At 38.0% G+C, this 17,799-nt stretch overlaps 1 protein-coding gene and 1 long non-coding RNA gene across 3 annotated transcripts; one reads left to right on the forward strand and one right to left on the reverse strand.

Annotated features, from left to right (window-relative positions):
- Positions 1-1,680, reverse strand: LOC120072320 (Rubredoxin-like superfamily protein). 2 transcript variants are annotated; one of them, XM_039024784.2, is made up of 5 exons: positions 1,323-1,680; positions 979-1,163; positions 830-888; positions 374-491; positions 1-278 (listed from the first exon to the last, which is right to left on the reverse strand). In XM_039024784.2, exons 1-5 carry the CDS (start codon positions 1,380-1,382, stop codon positions 200-202), a joined length of 501 nt encoding a protein of 166 aa, XP_038880712.1. In that variant the 5' UTR covers positions 1,383-1,680; the 3' UTR covers positions 1-199. The 2 variants fall into 2 exon arrangements, with proteins under 2 accessions (XP_038880712.1, XP_038880713.1); XM_039024785.2 differs by having other exon boundaries at positions 979-1,159; positions 1,323-1,606.
- Positions 1,681-3,598: 1,918 nt separating this feature from the next.
- Positions 3,599-4,323, forward strand: LOC150037661 (uncharacterized). The gene is made up of 2 exons (XR_016527911.1): positions 3,599-3,984; positions 4,074-4,323. It is a non-coding gene; the product is annotated as an uncharacterized LOC150037661 (long non-coding RNA).
- Positions 4,324-17,799: the final 13,476 nt, after the last annotated feature.

Genomic DNA, 17,799 nt, shown 5'->3' on the forward strand with positions numbered 1-17,799 from the left:
TAATCAATAAATAATTGAATATATATATATATCATATAATATTGCAAAGCTTAAACAAATGATGCTAAGCCCCGGTCATTGATAGTGGATAGTGGATGGAAAAAATACATATAATATTTAAATCAATATAAAACAGCCTCGTGAAGAAAATGAGCTAACAAATGATGCTAAGCCCCGGTCATTGAGCAAGCCACTCGATCTAGAAGACGCTATTCAGGTACAAGTATAAACCTACAAGTGCCACGATTCCCACTGCAGCAGCAATAGGCAGCACCTTCCTATACCATTTTACATGATATCAATCAGACTGAGCAAACAATCATTAAAATCTATGGTCATTTATAAAAATAGTAATTTGATTTTTCCGTCTTACCCAATAGCTTCATCTTTCTGGATCTCCGCCTTTCTCGCCTTCCTCACATCAAATTCGTTAGCGTTTTTAGTCACAGATTGCTCATAAGGTCTAAATCTTCGCTTAGGAGCACCACAGACTGCCAAGACATGATAAAATTTATATTAGATTTCAATTTCTTTATTGAGTTGGAGCAGAATGTAAATGATTTGAAGTTGGTTTCAGTTACATGAAGAGAATTGTATGTTGTAGAAGTTCTATTTGTTTGGTTCTTGCAGATATTATGTTTTAAGTTTTCAGTTTAAAATAATAGCAGGAACTTAACTGTGTTAAAAATAAAGGCGACCCAACGTCAACAGTAAACTAATTGGTCCGATTGGTTTGAAGAAAGAAGGTGGGATGAGTGGGATTACAAACAAGAAACAAAAAAAAACACAGGTCAATATAGTGGAAGCCAGAGAAAGGGAAGCAAATTACCAGGACAGAAATACTTATCAGGCAATTTGTCAAAAGGAGTTCTATCGTTGTAAATGTACCTACATATTCGTCGAACAGAGAGGTTTAGAAGGATGTTGGAAATGAAGATGTGGTAAATTAGGGTGAAAGGCAGAGATAGGAAGTGATACCCGCAATCACGGCAGATATAGGCTTGTTTGGAAGCGACGCGCATGGAGAACTTGGGGGCGGCAGCAGCAGCAGCAGAGGTTTGCGTCGGAATCTTACGTAAAGGAGAGATGAAGGAGGATTTCAAAGATAAGCGGTTGGAGGTAGAGCCCGAGAACATGGAGTTCCTATCAGCGCCGCCGTCTTCCTTAAAGAAATGATAATCAATTATAAAAATATATTAAAACGAAGGAAGCAAGGGTTGAGCAGAGCGGGAAGTAGGAACCAAAGAGCAATGCAATGCAATGGAAGTGGAAGTGTAAATTAAGTGTGAAGAAAAGAATGTGAAGGGGAAAACGTGGTTAACCTTGGAAAGTGGCTTCGATGGTAAGTGGAAGCTGAGAGAAGAAGCTGAAACGGAAGCCATTGAAGGAAGAAGGCAAAGCACAGAGAGAACCAGCTAAACTCACTGAGAGAATGGGTGAATAGTGAATGCAAACTATATGAGTGGCGGACAATCAATCAATCTTCCTAACCATTTTGATCTAATCCTATCTCTCCACACTCCTCACCCTCTTCAAACTTACACTACCATCCATTCCCATTTTCAACATCCAACAAATTCATGTTCTTCTACTCTCTATTTTATGTATTTTTTTTCCCTCTCCTTTTTATTAGTCTTAGAGAGTTTTTTTTTTTTTTTTTTTTTTTTAATGATTTGAGTCAATTTATCCCTCTTTCTTTTTCCAATTTATCTTTGAAGATTAAGCATAGATCAACTCATGCATTCTCGATCAAGAGATATAGATTAATAGAAGTGACTAAAATTTTTGAATAATCAATCTATACAAATAATTTTTTTACTAGCCATAATTCGATTAGTTCAGACTTAAGGTATTTGAAGCGCTGAATTGGTTATTATAATAGGTGGTGATAATTATTAATATTTAGATACAAACTACTTTAACGAGGATTACAATAGTTTGTGTCTAGAGTATAAACTATTTTTATTTGAATATAAAATAGTAAGCACTATAGTCAAGAAGAAAATAAACAATAGAGTGAAAAATAATAAATATTGTAACTGATAATAACATTGTAGCAAAGAGAGTTTTGAAATAATATTTACCATATTTAATTGTAGGTTATAAATAGTATTACATGGTAACAAATAATAAATATCGTAGTAAAAAGAATTTTGAAATAGTATTTATTATACTTAATTGTAGGTTATAAATAATTATAACAAATAATAAATATTAGAGTAAAGAAAATTTTAAAATAGTATTTACTATACTTAATTATAAGTTATAAATAATTATATACACCATTTTTATATTTGTTGTCCCATACATGGAGTGAGCTATAATAACTCATTCCCACCAATTTGTAGTTGGTGTCCTAAATGACTTCTATATTCTTGAACTAAAATGCTAGACTTGATTCTCCATCTCACTTGTTGAAAAAGAAGAAAAAGAAAACTTAATACAAATTAACTATACAAGTAAATTATATCGTTGCTTTAAAGTCTAAACTGAATTTAAAAATAATAATAATAATAATAATAAATAAACAAACAATTTATATAACTAGTTTGATTTAATTTGGTTCATTATCTTTCACTAGGATATCATATTTACCTCATTGACGCTCAAGGACACAGTTTCTCGTTTTCAGTGCATTTTCAACGTGTATATGCAATTGAAAGGAAAATGATACGTATTCGTTTTAGTTAAAATATCATTTTCATCCTTATATTTTAAATTTATTCAATTTTAATTATATGCTTTCAAATGTTAATTAATTTTTTTTCAAAATTTATTAAATAATATTATTATTATTATACATTTTATAAAATACATAATATGAATATTTAAACAAAATTAGAGTAATAAGGGTAATAAATGATAATAGATTTTTGGAAAAATCAACAATAAACTAAGAATAAGGATTAACCTTAAGATTTACTAAAAGTGTAGAGATCAAAATTAGACATTGATCTCATACTAAGGTAAAACTAGAAATTTTCTCCATTGGAGAGTATAAAATTCTTTAACAAAATATTGTTTAAAAAAAAACGTAATGAAAACAAAAGAATCCACATTAACAATTTATTGGAGTTAAAAAAATCGTTAAAGATTCCAATAAATAAACCACTTTGACGAGGAATTCATTTTATGAGTCAACTTTTTAGGGATAATAACATATAAGACTTTAATAAATATTTCACGTTATATTTATGTCCAACTTTTTTATTATTTACAAGAATGTTGAAGTTAACTTCTTAATTACATAAATATTATGGCTCCATTTCTTTTTGTTCCCAACCTATAATCAATTACACATTTCAAAAAAGGAAATTCAAAAGTTTATTTGATCCACATGTAATTTTTATTTTACCCAAAATTATTTTTCAAAATCCCACATTCTCTGTAATGCCCCAAATTTTTTCAGGTAAAACTTTATTAAATTATTTGGGATTTATTTTGGTTGAGGTTAGATTTTAATAATTTAATTGTAATCCTTTTTATTTGAACAAATAAGTGAGGAATTAGATTTGTGTGGTTGAGGTTTAATTTCCTTTAGAATTTATTTAAATTTTGGTGAAATAATAAATTTGTTTGGAGTTGTTTCGAGGGATTGGGGGAATTAGGATTAAAAGAGTCATATTATAAATGGTCTTGGGAAGTGTGCAGTAAAGAAAAAAAATTTAGTTCCCTTCTTCTTCCCCCAGCGCACGCGAGACACCCCCTCCCCCCTCATTTCTTTTCTTTAGTTCTAGTCGTGCGTGGTTCTGCAATCCACCAGTCGTCCGAGCATCGCCGGCATCCCCTCGTCGCGTCCCAAGCACTCGCCGCCCAGTGTCGCGTGTTCCTTCCGAGTTCTCCAGTCGTCGCGCCGCCGCTCCCTTGTCCCTGTATTGTTACGATGTTGCCAACCTAGCCCAAGCGCCCATTCACAGGTCTGACGCGGACAGCCTCGTCTGTTGTCGGATCGTGATTAATTTCCGTCAGATTCTGCTGTTTGGGGTAAGATTTGGAACATTTTAGGTTTGTCCCTAGTTGTTTAGTTGTTGCCCATTAAATTCTTAGCCTGATTCTTGGTGTTTTGTTGTTAGATTCGAGTTGTGAAGAACGTGGGCTTGTTGTCCAGTGGTTGCAGGTTACTTCAGAGGAGGTTTGGTGAGTAGTAATCCTTGGAAGCCCCTTGGTAACGATGCTGGTTGATGGTAAAGGAACTCTAGTTCCTCTAAGCAGATGACAGAATTTCACATTTACATTCAAACAAAATAGATGTGCATTTAATTACAAATTACTGGCATGCTTTGAAATTAAATAACAAGAGAACAAGAAAACTCACCAGTTGAAGAACCTTTCTCCATAAAAAATCTCCTTCTCTCCAAGAGACTGCTCTCGCTCTCGTTGGAACGTCCAAGCAATCGTTCACCAATACCACCGATCGTTTACTCACGAACAGAACAAATGGGGATGACACCACCACTTGGAACCCTCAGTATCTCGGGGAGAAAATCCAAAGAGTTGCCTCTGTTGGAATTTGGTAGAGGGGAGGAGGATATGAAGATCGTATTCAACGATCAAGCAAGTGGGAGAAGGGCGGGTCTATCATATAGATTGTGCTTGATCGTTTAGAAGAAGTATACGATCGTGTAGTAAATAGGCTGCAATCGTCTATACGATCATTTAGTAATCGCTCGAACGCTAGACGATTGTTTAAAAAAACGTATGCGATCGTTTCGAAGATGGCACGCGTGTATACAATCGTGAAGCAACTTTGAGCTATCGAATAGTCTCTCAGTTAGCTAAGCGATGGACAATATAAACTTCGTGAGCAAATTATGTGATCTTTTTAAAAAATGAAAACGATTTTCATTTTCTTCTTCAGTTATAAAAATTGAATGAAACTTCCCACTAACACAAGGTTACGAAGAAAACTGCGGGCACAATTATCCTATAAGTGTCAAATTAAAATAATAAATAGAATCATATTATATTCATTAACCTATAGTTTAATACACATATAAACTATAGTATTTTCTCCTCCACTAGATATAAATCATATTTATATATAATTTCCTTCAATCAATGTATCTCATACATAAAGTCAATCACATCATATATAATTAACCAGTTCAATCGTATCATATATAATCAGACTCCCTCTTGTCAATTTGAACATTTCAAACTGACCCAAAAGCTGATTCTTAACTTGAATCCATTGAGCTACCAAGGGGACCTTATAAACCTATGACTCGAAGTTCCAACAGTATGTGAATAACTGACTAAACTCTTTAGCCATGAGATCTATCATCCATTAACTGCCAGCATTCCACTAAAGACTGACAGCTGAACTCTTCTTACCACAGATATATTTCTGTGTCCATCGGTGATGCGTGAAAAATGGAGTAAATAAATATGTGTTCATCTTATGATATGCATTCGTTCTCTATGTGTCACTAGTCATGCGTTGGACTAAGGGATATGCGTTTAAGAATCTGTGCAATGACCATGTGTTTTTGCCACAAGTTTTCTTGCTCTCTCGCCAAGTATAACAAGATCACAAGTTTCTCGAGGTGATCCGAGGTCGAACTCAAGGACTTGTAGCTAAATGTTGCGAAGTGATGTGTTTGCGGCGAAGAATAAAAGAATAATGAAGTTTAAGGACTATGCGCTACTCCTACTCCTAACTAAACAAACTAAGCTATGGAAGTATGACTATGAGAGTTGGTAGAGACACGACAGCTGTTAACGCATAATAAGATGCAAGGAAAAATAGATAAAATGGTGGCGGGGATGACTTCACCGCATCACTAAGCTTGATCGCAAGAGTAACCCCAGCCAGCACAAGTTATGCGATCATACTATACACAATTGTTTGGGATGCATGCAATGCATATGCGATAATGTCGATAGGACTTATGTCTAAGTCTCTATTCTTGCTTATATGAGCTAACACACAAGACAAGGTGACCGCATACCACCATATCATTGTTTTAGGGCGCATGTGTTGTGTAATAGCAAATAGAACTTATTCCCAAGTCTCTACTCTTGCTCATGCGATCCAATCTGACTTTCTCAAGCCTAGATTTAGTTTTTATACTACTCTCTCAAGTATGTCCAAATGAGGAATGATGCACTCATAAGACAAGATGATCATATAAAGCATGGTTGATATAAGATTATTCCTATCTCTAGGAACATTGCTTACTTTGCTCAGTGAGTTCCACTACTTACCCTCTTGGGCAGTTAGTCGACGCTGATAAGCTCATAGACAAGCATTGCGACAGCTCATAGACAAGCGTTGCTACAGCCTCAGACGAAGCAAAGAGGATTTACTCACTATACTTGCGCAATGCACACCTCTCGGTGGTTTGCTACATGCTTCATATGTCTATGTCGCATGATTAAGTATGTGATACTCTAGCAATCTTACTTAGTCGTTGCAATGAAAGTAACGGATGATAAAGAAAAGGTAAATGAAGATGGAAACGAAGGAAACAAAAAGATGCATTGATTACAAAATGTAATACAATACAGAGATGGAAGAGAGATAGAGGGCCAGATGTAGGCAATATCTTGCTTCCATCAAATGTGTGTCAAGGTTGCCAGTGGCGGATGGGCGGTGAAGTAGTCTCTCTCGAGATCTATCTTTGGCGAAGCTCCGGTCGTCACTCGGAATGGTTGAAGGAATGAAAAACTCTCAAAGAATGTCTTCTCATGCTTTCATCTATGATCACAAGAATCTGCCTCAAGGCAGAAGCTCGGATGATTTGAAGTTGGGCTCTAAGGCTCTATTTATAGAGCTCAATCGCCCACAACATTATGGTCCTGCTCTAAATTTATGCTACTAACGGCATGATGGACCTGCTCTAAATTTCTGCTACTAACGGCATGGTAGGTGAAATGTCAACATCATCTTTTGATACTCCCAAGGTATGTGTTCATGCTTGGTTTTCGAAGTACCATCGCATTCCACCACCCTTGCGTTCATCCCTCTATTATGGTTATTACTTTGTAGTCGCAACCTCTATGCGATGGACGCATGTGGTTAATGGTCGCAACATCCATGTGACGAACGTACGCAATCGCCTTTACGATGGCGGGATTCTCCGTATGCGATCAATTCCTGCGATAGCTATAAAAGATAGACATTTTGACGTAGAATAATGCATAAGATTGGGTTAGCCGAGATGTTCGATGTTGATCGACGCAAGCTCACTTTTCACATGAATTCTTAGTATAATCACCGCATATTCTACTTGTTAGCCCTCATAATTCTAAATAAAAGGCTATAATAACTTGCATTTCTACCAGTTATCAATCGGATATAACCAATCAACAGTGCGATAACCCTTCACAGATGCTCGTAAGTACAGTTGAGCCAATTTACCGTTTTTCTCTTATAGTTACATCTAACTCCTTAAGTACCACTGATCCTTCTAATGAACAATACAATATAGTCCTACTATATGTGGAGACCTCTGGGGCCATGAAAAGGTGTGTGGCGCTACATCGTTCAAGCCCCGGGATCAACCCTCAAGGGAGCAATCTATCTACTTACCCCTGCTTTGAGGAATGAATGAATTACATCTTATGTAACTAAGTTCCTAGCTCCCAAATCAGACGAATCCCCAAAGTGGTAGGTTTGAGTCGGCGACTTGGCCACTCGCACCTATGCAAATTAAAGGAACGCCCTCAAAGATAGGAGATCCCAACTCACTCAGGATTGAGGTCATGTTACCTATGGTCATCCTAGTGAAGTGAAGTCTCTGTCATGAACAACGTTATATAACAAGATGTTAACACTTCGTGGTCAGGTCTTCTACAAACTCTTATAGGACGCTCCACTCGCATGTCCCCACATGAATGATCAGGATCAGACCATCTGTAGCAAGTCATAACACTTGTAACTATTCTACAAAGCGAGCCACATCTATAGCGTTACAAGGATAAGGTTTCCCTCCTATATCCATATACTACAGACCATTTTGGTTATCACTTAAGACATGATCCACTTGTATGTCACCACATACATGCTTAAGTTACATAATGACAACCATGGATTTTAGTTTATTGGTTTGTGGTAAAAATAAAATAAAACATCCAATGTTCAAAGACAAGAAGTGAAGAAAATATCATATATTATACATCACAAGCGTTTGTTCAAAACTGTGTTTACAAACTACAGGAAACGAGAGTTTAGGGCATCATCCCCAACAATCTTCCACTTGTCGTAAAGCGAATGGGGTGTATATAAAAATAGTACAAAACAATAAACTAGGGCACTAAGGCCCAATACAATAAAATCTCCCACCTGCCTTAGTCTAGTCGCGGGCGGTCCTGTAGACCCATGCTCTGAAGGTCCCTCAAACATTGTAGCCATAAGAGCCTTCGTAAACGGGTCAGCAATGTTGTGCTCCAAAGTGATTTTCGTGATGATCATGTCCCCTCCATGCACTATCTCATGGATCAGATGATACTTCTGCTCTATATGTTTGTTGCACCTATGACTATTGGGCTCCTTGGAGTTTGCTACAGTACCATTCTTGTTAAAATAGAGGGTGATGGGCTTATACATGTTTAGAACAACTTCTAGCTCTATCAGGAACTTCCTGAGCCAAACGGCCTCCTTAGCAGCTTCGCAAGCCGCCACGTACTCGACCTCCATCATGGAGTTGGCGATGCACCCTTGCTTAGTGCTTCGCCACACTACAGCTCCTTCGTTAAGAGTAAAAATTGACCCTGAAGTGGACTTTCGAGAGTCCTTATTAGTCTGAAAGTCAGAATCTGTGTATCCAATAAGGATCAAATTCCTAGATTCATACACGAGCATGTAGTCCCTCGTTCTCCGAAGATACTTGAGGATGTTCTTAACTGCAGTCTAGTGACCCTGCCCTGGGTTAGACTGATACCTACTGACTATCCCCACAGCAAAGCAGATATCTGGCCTACTATAGAGCATCGCATACATCAATCTGTCAACGACAGATGCATATGAGACTCGTCTCATCTCCTCAACCTCTTGAGGCATCTTAAGACACATTTCCTTAGACAGTGTAACTCCATACTTGAATGGCAGTAGGTGCCTTTTGAGTCTTGCATCGAGTACTTGAGCAACATCTTATCAATGTACGATGCTTGAGACAGTGCGAGCACTTTGTTCTTATGACCCCAAAAGATTTGTATACCCAGAATAAACTGAGTCTCTTCCAAATCTTTCATTTTGAATTGGGTCGCTAGCCAGTTCTTAACTGCAGTCAGAAGACCTACATCATTCCCAATGAGTAGGATATCGTCTACATACAACACTAAAAAACTACTGAACTGTTGACGATCTTCTTATAGAACACAATGCTCATAAACATTTTGATCAAAGCGGTACGATTTGATCGCAATATCAAACCAAATGTTCCAAGATCAAGACGCCTATTTCAGCCCATAAATGGACTGATTCAGTTTGCAAACTTTTTGCTCTTGATCTTGGACTGCATCATGTAAATGGTCTCCTCAAGATTGCCATTAAAAAAGGTCGTTTTGACGTCCATTTGCCAAATCTCATAATCATAATAAGCGGCAATGGATAAGAGGATGCATATTGACTTCAACATGGCAACAGGTGAAAAAGTCTCCTCATAGTCGACTCTTTCCACCTAGGTATAACCCTTTGCCACAAGTCAAGCCTTGAAGATTTGCACCTTCCCATCAGCACCCCGTTTCCTCTCGTAGATCCATTTACAACCTATAGGTCATACCCCATCAGGCTGATCTACAAGATCCCATACTAAGTTGAAGTACATTGACTCCATCTTGAGATCTATGGCTTTGACCCATTCATCCCGATCAACATCCTCTATTGCCTTTTGATAAGACAAGGATCCTCAACGTCGCCATCAACTACCATAACCAGGATTTCCATGAAACCCAGATAGCGAATGGGTGGAACCGACCTACCAGATGAACTATCATCAACAACTCTTGCTGATGAAGTAGGCCATTCAACAACTTTTGTTGAAATTTTAGTAGTTTCGTTAGAAAGCTCACGTATCACGACTTTACTACGTGGACTGTGCTCCCTGATATTATCCTCCTCCAGGAAAGTAGCATTTGTTGAAACAAACACCTTGTTTTCCATCGGATCATAAAAATAACCCCCTTGTGTACCTTTAGGGTAGCCTATAAAGAGGCATAACTTCGACCGTGGTTCCAACTTCTTGAGACTAGCCTCAAGCACATGTGTAGGGCAACCTCAAATGCGGAAATGACATAAACTAGCTTTACGCCCGTTCTACAACTCCAGAGGTGTTCTCGCAACACTCTTAGAGGGAACACAGTTGAGTATGTATACCGCAGTCTCCACTGCAAAACCCCAAAACGAGTTCGGTTAGGAAGCGTAACTCATCATCGAGTGAACCATATCCAACAAGGTCCTATTTCTCCTCTCTGCTATACCATTCTATTGAGGTGTACCCGGTTCTGAGAGTTAGGAAATGATTCCATGTTCTATCGAATAGTCCCAGAACCCCAAATCCAAAAACTCTCCACCTCGATCCGATCAAAGTGTTTTAATTCGTCTATCTAATGCATTTTCAATTTCAGCCTTGAACTCTCTGAACTTTTCAAATGATTTAGACTTTCATTGCATTAGATAAACATACCCATACCTAAAGTAATCATAAAAAAAACTGATAAAATACTTGTAACCTCCCTTGGCTCGCACATTCATTGGACCATAGAGGTCAGAATGTACTAACTCTAGAGGCTCTTTGGTTCGATAACCTTTTCCAGTAAAAGGTCTTTTAGTCATCTTACCCTCAAGGCAAGATTCACACACCGGTAAAGAATTTTCTTCTAACTCACTTAGAAGGCCATTCGTTACCAACCTCTCAATCCTATTGAGATTGATGTGCCTTAATCGAAGGTGCCAAAGTTAGACATTTTCTTTTGAAGAACCCCGTTGACGTTTAGATTGAGTTACGACAGTCTTAAACATCTCTATATTATGGAGGGAACTTAATGCTAACGGTCTTAGTACATATAAGTTATTTTCCAGTTTAGTTGTACAAATCTCAACTCCATCTTTATGAATAAACACTTTATCCACATTGAAATTAAGAGTATATTTATATTGTAGCAAGCACTTTACAGAAATTAAGTTCCTTTTCAACTCAGGAACTACAAATACATCTTTTAAAACAAGGAATCTATGTAAAGTTAACTGGATTCCTCCCACTGCCACAGCTGAGATAATGTGCCCGGTGCCTACTTGCATCGTCATCTCACTAGCCTCCAGCTACTGCCAGGATCAAATCTCCTAAAAAGAAGAACAAACATGATTAGTGGTGCCCGAATCAATTATCCAGGCAGAATCATCATTCTCTACTAAACAAGTTTCTAACACTAGTAAATCATATTTACCTTTGTTCGCCTTGACCCTTAGCCTTGTCTGCCTTCCTTTCCTTCAGATAGTGAGGATAATTCCTCTTCTAGTGTCCGTCTTGGTTGCAATGGAAACATTTTCCCTTGTCAACCGGCATCGGATGCCTATTCTGTTGGGCGACAGGTGGTTAGTAAACAGGCGCTTTCCCCTTCCCCTTACCACCATTCTTCTTCTTCCACTTTGCAGTGTTAGAAGTAGAAGGTGCAAACTTCATCCCTAAAGGTCAAACCTGGAGGAACTTTTATACAAGAGTACCTATGAGCGGAAGCGAATCTTTCCAATTCATTATGACAGAATTTACACATATACATTCAAACAAACAGATATGCATTGCTAACGCTAAATTACTGGCATGCTTTAAAAGGTAAAAACAAAAGACCGAGAGAGCGTACCGATTGAAGACTTTCTTCAATAAAAACTCGGTATCTCCGTGAAAGAACTCCTCTCGCTCTTTCTCGTCTAGCAAGTGATCGCCCAGCAACACCACGATCGTCTACATGAACAGCAGCACACGAACAACAGGCAACAGGGACGACACCACTATTCGAAGCCCTCAACATTCTCGAAGTGAGAATCCAAAGGGTAGGCTTTGATGGAATTGGTAGAGGGGAGGAGGAAAGGCTATCGTGTACTACGGACAAGCAAGTGGGAGAAAGGAAAGACTATCATATAGTCGGGTGCTTAATCGTTTAGAGTGGGTTACACGATCGTGTAGTAAAGGCTAAGCGATCGTCTATGAAAAGGTAAGCGATTGTTTAGATACACTCAGGCACTAAGCGATCGTCTAGGAAGAGGTAAGTGATCGTTTAGGAAATCGGGGGCGATCGTTTAGAAAAGCGCAAGTGTGCAATCGTTTAGTAAGCAAACGCTATCGTATAAGCTCTCAACACTAAGCGATACAATACTTATCACACCGTGAGCGATTATGCGTCTCTCTAGCAAAATGAAAACTATTTTCATTTTATTCTTCAGTTACTAAAACTGAATTGAACTTCCCACTATCGCACGAATTCGGAGAAAACTTCGACCAATTATCTCATAACCGCCCAATTATTAAATTAATAAATATAATCATATTATATTCATAACCTATAGTTTGATATCATATATCAACTATAGTGTTTCCTCCTTTACTTGATATGAATCATATTTATATCCAATTTCCTCCAAAAAATGTATCTCATACATTTAGTCAATCACATTTATATAATTAACCAGTTCAATTATATCATATATAATCGAACTCCCTCTTGTCAATTTGAACATTTCAAACTGACCCAAAAACTGATTCTCAACTTTTATCCAAGCTATCAAGGGGACCTTATGAACCTATGGCTCGAAGCTCCAATGGTACGTGAATAACTGACTAATCTCTTTAACCACGAGATTCACCAACTGCTGCCAGGCATTCCATTAAAGACTGACAACTAAACTCTTCTTACCACAGATATATTTCTGTGTCCATCGGATATAACCAATGATAAGTACGATAACCCTTCACAAATGCTCGTAAGTACAACTGAGCCAATTTACCGTTTTGCCTCTATAGTTACATCTCACTCCTTAAGTACCAGTTATCCTTCTAATGAACAATACAACATAGTCCAACTATGTGTGAATACCTCTCGGGCCATGAGAAGGTGTGTGGCGCCACATCGTTCAAGCCCTGGAATTAGCCCTTAAGGGAGCTATCTATCTACTTGCCCCTGCTTCAGGGAAAGAGTGAATTCCATCTTATGTTGCTGAGTTCCCAGCTCCCAAATCAGACGAATCCCCAAAGTGGTAGGTTTGAGTCGGCTGCCTGGCCACTCGCACCCATGCAAATCAAAGGACCGTCCTCAATAGCAGGAGTTCCCAACTCACTCAGGATTGAGGTCATGTTACCTATGGTCATTCTAGTGAAGTGAAGTCTCTATCATGAACGATGTTATATAACGAGACTTAACACTTCGTGGTCTGGTCTTATACAAACTCTTTGTATAGGACACCCCTGCTAACATGTCCTCTACACAGATGATCAGGATCGGACCATCTGTGACAAGTCACAACACTTTTAACTATTCCACAAAGCAGGCCACATCCGTAGTGTTACCAGGATAAGGTTTCCCTCCTATATCCATATACTACAGACCATTTTGGTTATCACTTAAGATATGATCCACTTATATGTCACTACATGCATGCTTAAGTTACATAGAGATAACTAGGGATTTTAGTTTATTGGTTTGTGGTAAAACAAATAAAACATTCAAATGAGCAAAAACAAGAGGTGAAGTAAATATCATATATTATACATCACAAGCATTTATACAAACTGTTTACAAACTATAGGACACAAGACTTTAGGGCATCAACCCCAACAGAACCTCGATGGAACGTCTTTAAAGATGATGCAACATTTGCCTCACCTCCTCTCTTCTCTTTACTTTTTAGCAAGGATTGATATGTCTGCAATTCGTTGAGGAGAGTTGTAAGGGTATATTCCACATTGTTAAAAATCGCATTGCTAACAAAGTGGAGGAAGCTTTCCGACAATGAATGCAAGGTTATGCTAACCTGACTGCCCTCATCAATTCTAGACCTATTCATCTCTACTACATTCACGAACAGAGGTGCCTTCCTCTATTTTGGAGTTAAAGATGTATTTAAGAGCATCGTGCTTGAGCTGCCCAGATGATTGTCCGAACATCCCCCGCACGGACTCCATGATCTCACGCGCTGAGACCGTGGGCTCATGCTTCTTTGCCAACACGTCACTAAGACTGACCAAGATATAGGCTTGGGCCTTGTTGTTCGCCCGTGTCCGTCGCTCATACGCCTCCCGAACATTTTGAGCGGCGTTTGGAACTGGAATAGGAGGATGCTCCTCCATAAGGACGAACATAAGATCCTCGATGATCAGTATTTTCATGAGCATATGTTTCCAACTTGAGTAATTGTCAGCAATTAACTTTTCGATGCTTAGCAAAGCAATTGTGGTTGTAGCCATTTTAAAACCGTTGCTGAAAAACAAACAAACTTTTATAAGTCTTTTGCTAAACCATATTTTAACACCAATTAGTTTTAGTAAAATGGTTACCAAGTACCCTAAGTGATAAGACTTCTATTTTTGCAATGATGCCCCAACGAGGCAGGACAAACGTCACCGGTGGGGTGATCAGATGCCCCTTCACTCGGATGAGACATTCTCAATCATTAGGCAAAACCAACTCTTGGAACCAAACCTAATAGCCACCATTTGTTCAATCCAGAACTGTTAACCTTTAACAATTTTGCATAAGTACGACTCCTCGTTTTTGGCCCCAGAGTCTCGCCCTAATGCGTCCACCATAGGAAAGAAGCAGATTAGGACAAGAGACTAAGTAACCTTATCCTATATAGGAGATCAAATAAAGAAATGCGCAAAACTGCCATCCTACAGGGGGACACTCCCAAGGTGCCTTGAGGCGATGCACAGAAACTTTATTCAACCTAACGAGAGAGACCGTGGGATATGTTGTCGCACTTCCTGCTCCCCCTTACTATGAACATTCTTTCCATCCACCTTGATATTGACCTACCCAAACACCATCCTTTAGAGGACACTCCCAAGGTGCCACAAGGCCGAGGATAGATCTCACGGTGTGGACAATAAGGGAGAAACACGAGAGGTTTAAATGAAACATCAGATGCCTCAAGTACCTCCCACTGAATGCTTTACCTAAGGGTTCATTAACCTAGACAATCCGACTACTAATTTTAGTTTAAGTCATTTTAATTCACTCAAAGAAACTTTTGTCTTTGAAATAAAACAAGTTCAAGTAGTCACATTAAACTCTTTAATGGACTGTCCTTAACCTTGCATGCATGCATCAAATCTATCTAACTCACCTTTATAGGTAGGTTCCATTTCCGTCACCCTAAAAACCCCAGCCTAGACAGAACCCGCCTTAGACAAAAGATCCCTTATAGATAGATTTACTACACTTTAACCTTTTATTATTCAATTTAATCCTATTGAACTGATTAAAAGATTAAAGCCTAAGGTTGCTAATCATATTAGAATCGTGATCTTAAGTCTATCCGATCCAAGTCTTAAAACATTTTTAAAACCATGATTTAAACCTAAGTTGGCATGCATGTCTTTCTTATAGATTTTAGTTCTAATTTCTTTATAACCATTATAAAATAAATAACTAAAACCATACATTGCTACACAACTAGGTATTTATAACACTTATAAATTTAACCTATGTTCATGCTTCATGCAATGTCCGTTTATTACTATACATAACTTTTATATACAAGTAATGAACCAAGCACACATGCTCCATACACCCTTATACTATAACACTTATAATATAAAGATGATGCATGTTAATGCTTTATGCATGCATAAATATAACTCTTATATAAATGATGCATGAGTATGCTCTTACGTAATTTAAATCATGCTTCTCTAAATCATAACGCTTATGATAAAGAGATGATGCATGACCAATGCATAACCTAAGGTGGGATTTTTCTATATGGCATACCATATAACATATACATAAAACATACATCCTATGTATATTAACACAGATTAATGGACCGGGATGAACCACCTCAAAATTGGAAAGAAAAACTTTATCTATTACATTTTTCCATCGAGCAAACCGGTTCACAGGCGAGTTGGGTATTGAACCGTCAGGCGAAGCCCCCCATCGTTTAGTAAATATGGCCAGGTAAACGATCGTGTAGCGCACAAGACTAAAACACGTGAATTCTAAATGATCGTTTAGACAACAACGAAGCTGCAAAGCTCGATTATCTAGACGATCACTTAACACGCTATTGGTAAATGATTTACTCGACGATCGTGTAGTCAGTAACTAAGTGATGAATTTTGCTGAGCTACACGATCGTCTAGTGCGTATGCGTAAACCAACTCTCGAGTATCCGATACTCAACAATTGTTTACCCCATCGTTTACACGACCCGACCAACGCTTGCTCATCTTCATCCTTGAAGAATAGCAACCCTTGCTACGAAACTTCTTCACGAACGAATCAAAGACTCAAACTCTTTGAAATTACAAACTCGATAGCAGTTAATATGCCCAAAAACATAGGGGCCCTTACAATTAACTTCAAATGTAAAAGAATTTAAACAATCCAGAGGCTTCATCCCAGAAACTCCATTAATCCACGCATCCACAAACGATTTTAACGCATAAACAGAAAGTAGACATGCTTCACCCACCGAGAAAGTAAATGCAATCCTTTGCATCAATGAATTTGGAATATCAAAACTTGGCTCTGATACAAATTGAAGGAACTCTTATACAAGAGTACCTTTGAGCGGAAGCGAATCGTTCCAAATACATTGTGACAAAATCTCCACATTTACATCAAACAAAACAGATATGCATTTAACTATAAATTACCGACATGCTTTGAAATTACATAACAAGAGAACAAGAAAATTCATCAGTTGAAGAACCTTTCTCCACAGCAAATCTCGTTCTCTCCAAGGGACTGCTTTCGTTCTTGTTGAAACATCCAAGCAATCGTTCACCAACACCACCGGTCGTCTACTCACAAACGACCTCCACACAAACAGAATAAATGGGGATGACACCACCACTTGGAACCCTCAATTCTCGGGGAGAGAATCCAAAGAGTGGGCTTTATTGGAATTTGGTAGAGAGAAGAAGGATATGAAGATCGTATACAATGATCAAGCAAGTGGGAGAAGGGCAGGGTCTATCGTATAGACTGTGCTTGATCGTTTAGAAGAAGTACACGATCGTGTAGTAAATAAGTTACGATCGTCTATACGATCATTTAGTAATCGCTCGGGCACTAGACGATCATTTAGAAAAACGTATGTGATCATTTCGAAGATGGCGCGTGTGTATATGGTAGTGAAGCAATTTTGAGCTATCGTATAGTCTCTCGGTTAGCTAAGCAATGGGAAATATACACTTCATGAGCAAATTACGTGATCTTTTTTAAAAATGAAAACGATTTTCATTTTATTCTTCAGTTACGAAAACTGAATGAAACTTCCCACTAACACACGACTACGGAGAAAATGGCGGGCATAATTATCCTATAAGTGTCAAATTAAAATAATAAATATAATCATATTATATTCATTTACCTATAGTTTAATATCACATATAAACCATAATGTTTTCTCTTCCACCACATATAAATCATATTTATATCCAATTTCCTCTGATTAATGTATCTCATACATAAAGTCAATCATATCATATATAATTAACCAGTTCAATGATATCATATATAATTGAACTCCCTCTTGTCACTTTAAACAATTCAAACTGACCCAAAAGCTAATTCTCAACTTGAATCCATTGAGTTACCAAAGGGACCTTATGGACCTATGGCTTGAAGCTCCAA

The sequence above is a fragment of the Benincasa hispida genome, chromosome 2 (assembly GCF_027475165.1).
Source record: "Benincasa hispida cultivar pf3 chromosome 2, pf3_genome.v1.1, whole genome shotgun sequence".
In the NCBI taxonomy this organism is placed as follows: Eukaryota; Viridiplantae; Streptophyta; class Magnoliopsida; order Cucurbitales; family Cucurbitaceae; genus Benincasa; species Benincasa hispida.

Coding starts and splice junctions, on each gene's coding strand:
- LOC120072320 (XM_039024784.2), bottom strand. CDS start 1,382: ATGGCTTCCGTTTCAGCTTCTTCTCTCAGCTTCCACTTACCATCGAAG. Junction 1,164..1,322: donor CATCGAAGCCACTTTCCAAG/GTTAACCACGTT, acceptor CATTTCTTTAAG/GAAGACGGCGGCGCTGATAG. Junction 889..978: donor TATATCTGCCGTGATTGCGG/GTATCACTTCCT, acceptor ACGAATATGTAG/GTACATTTACAACGATAGAA.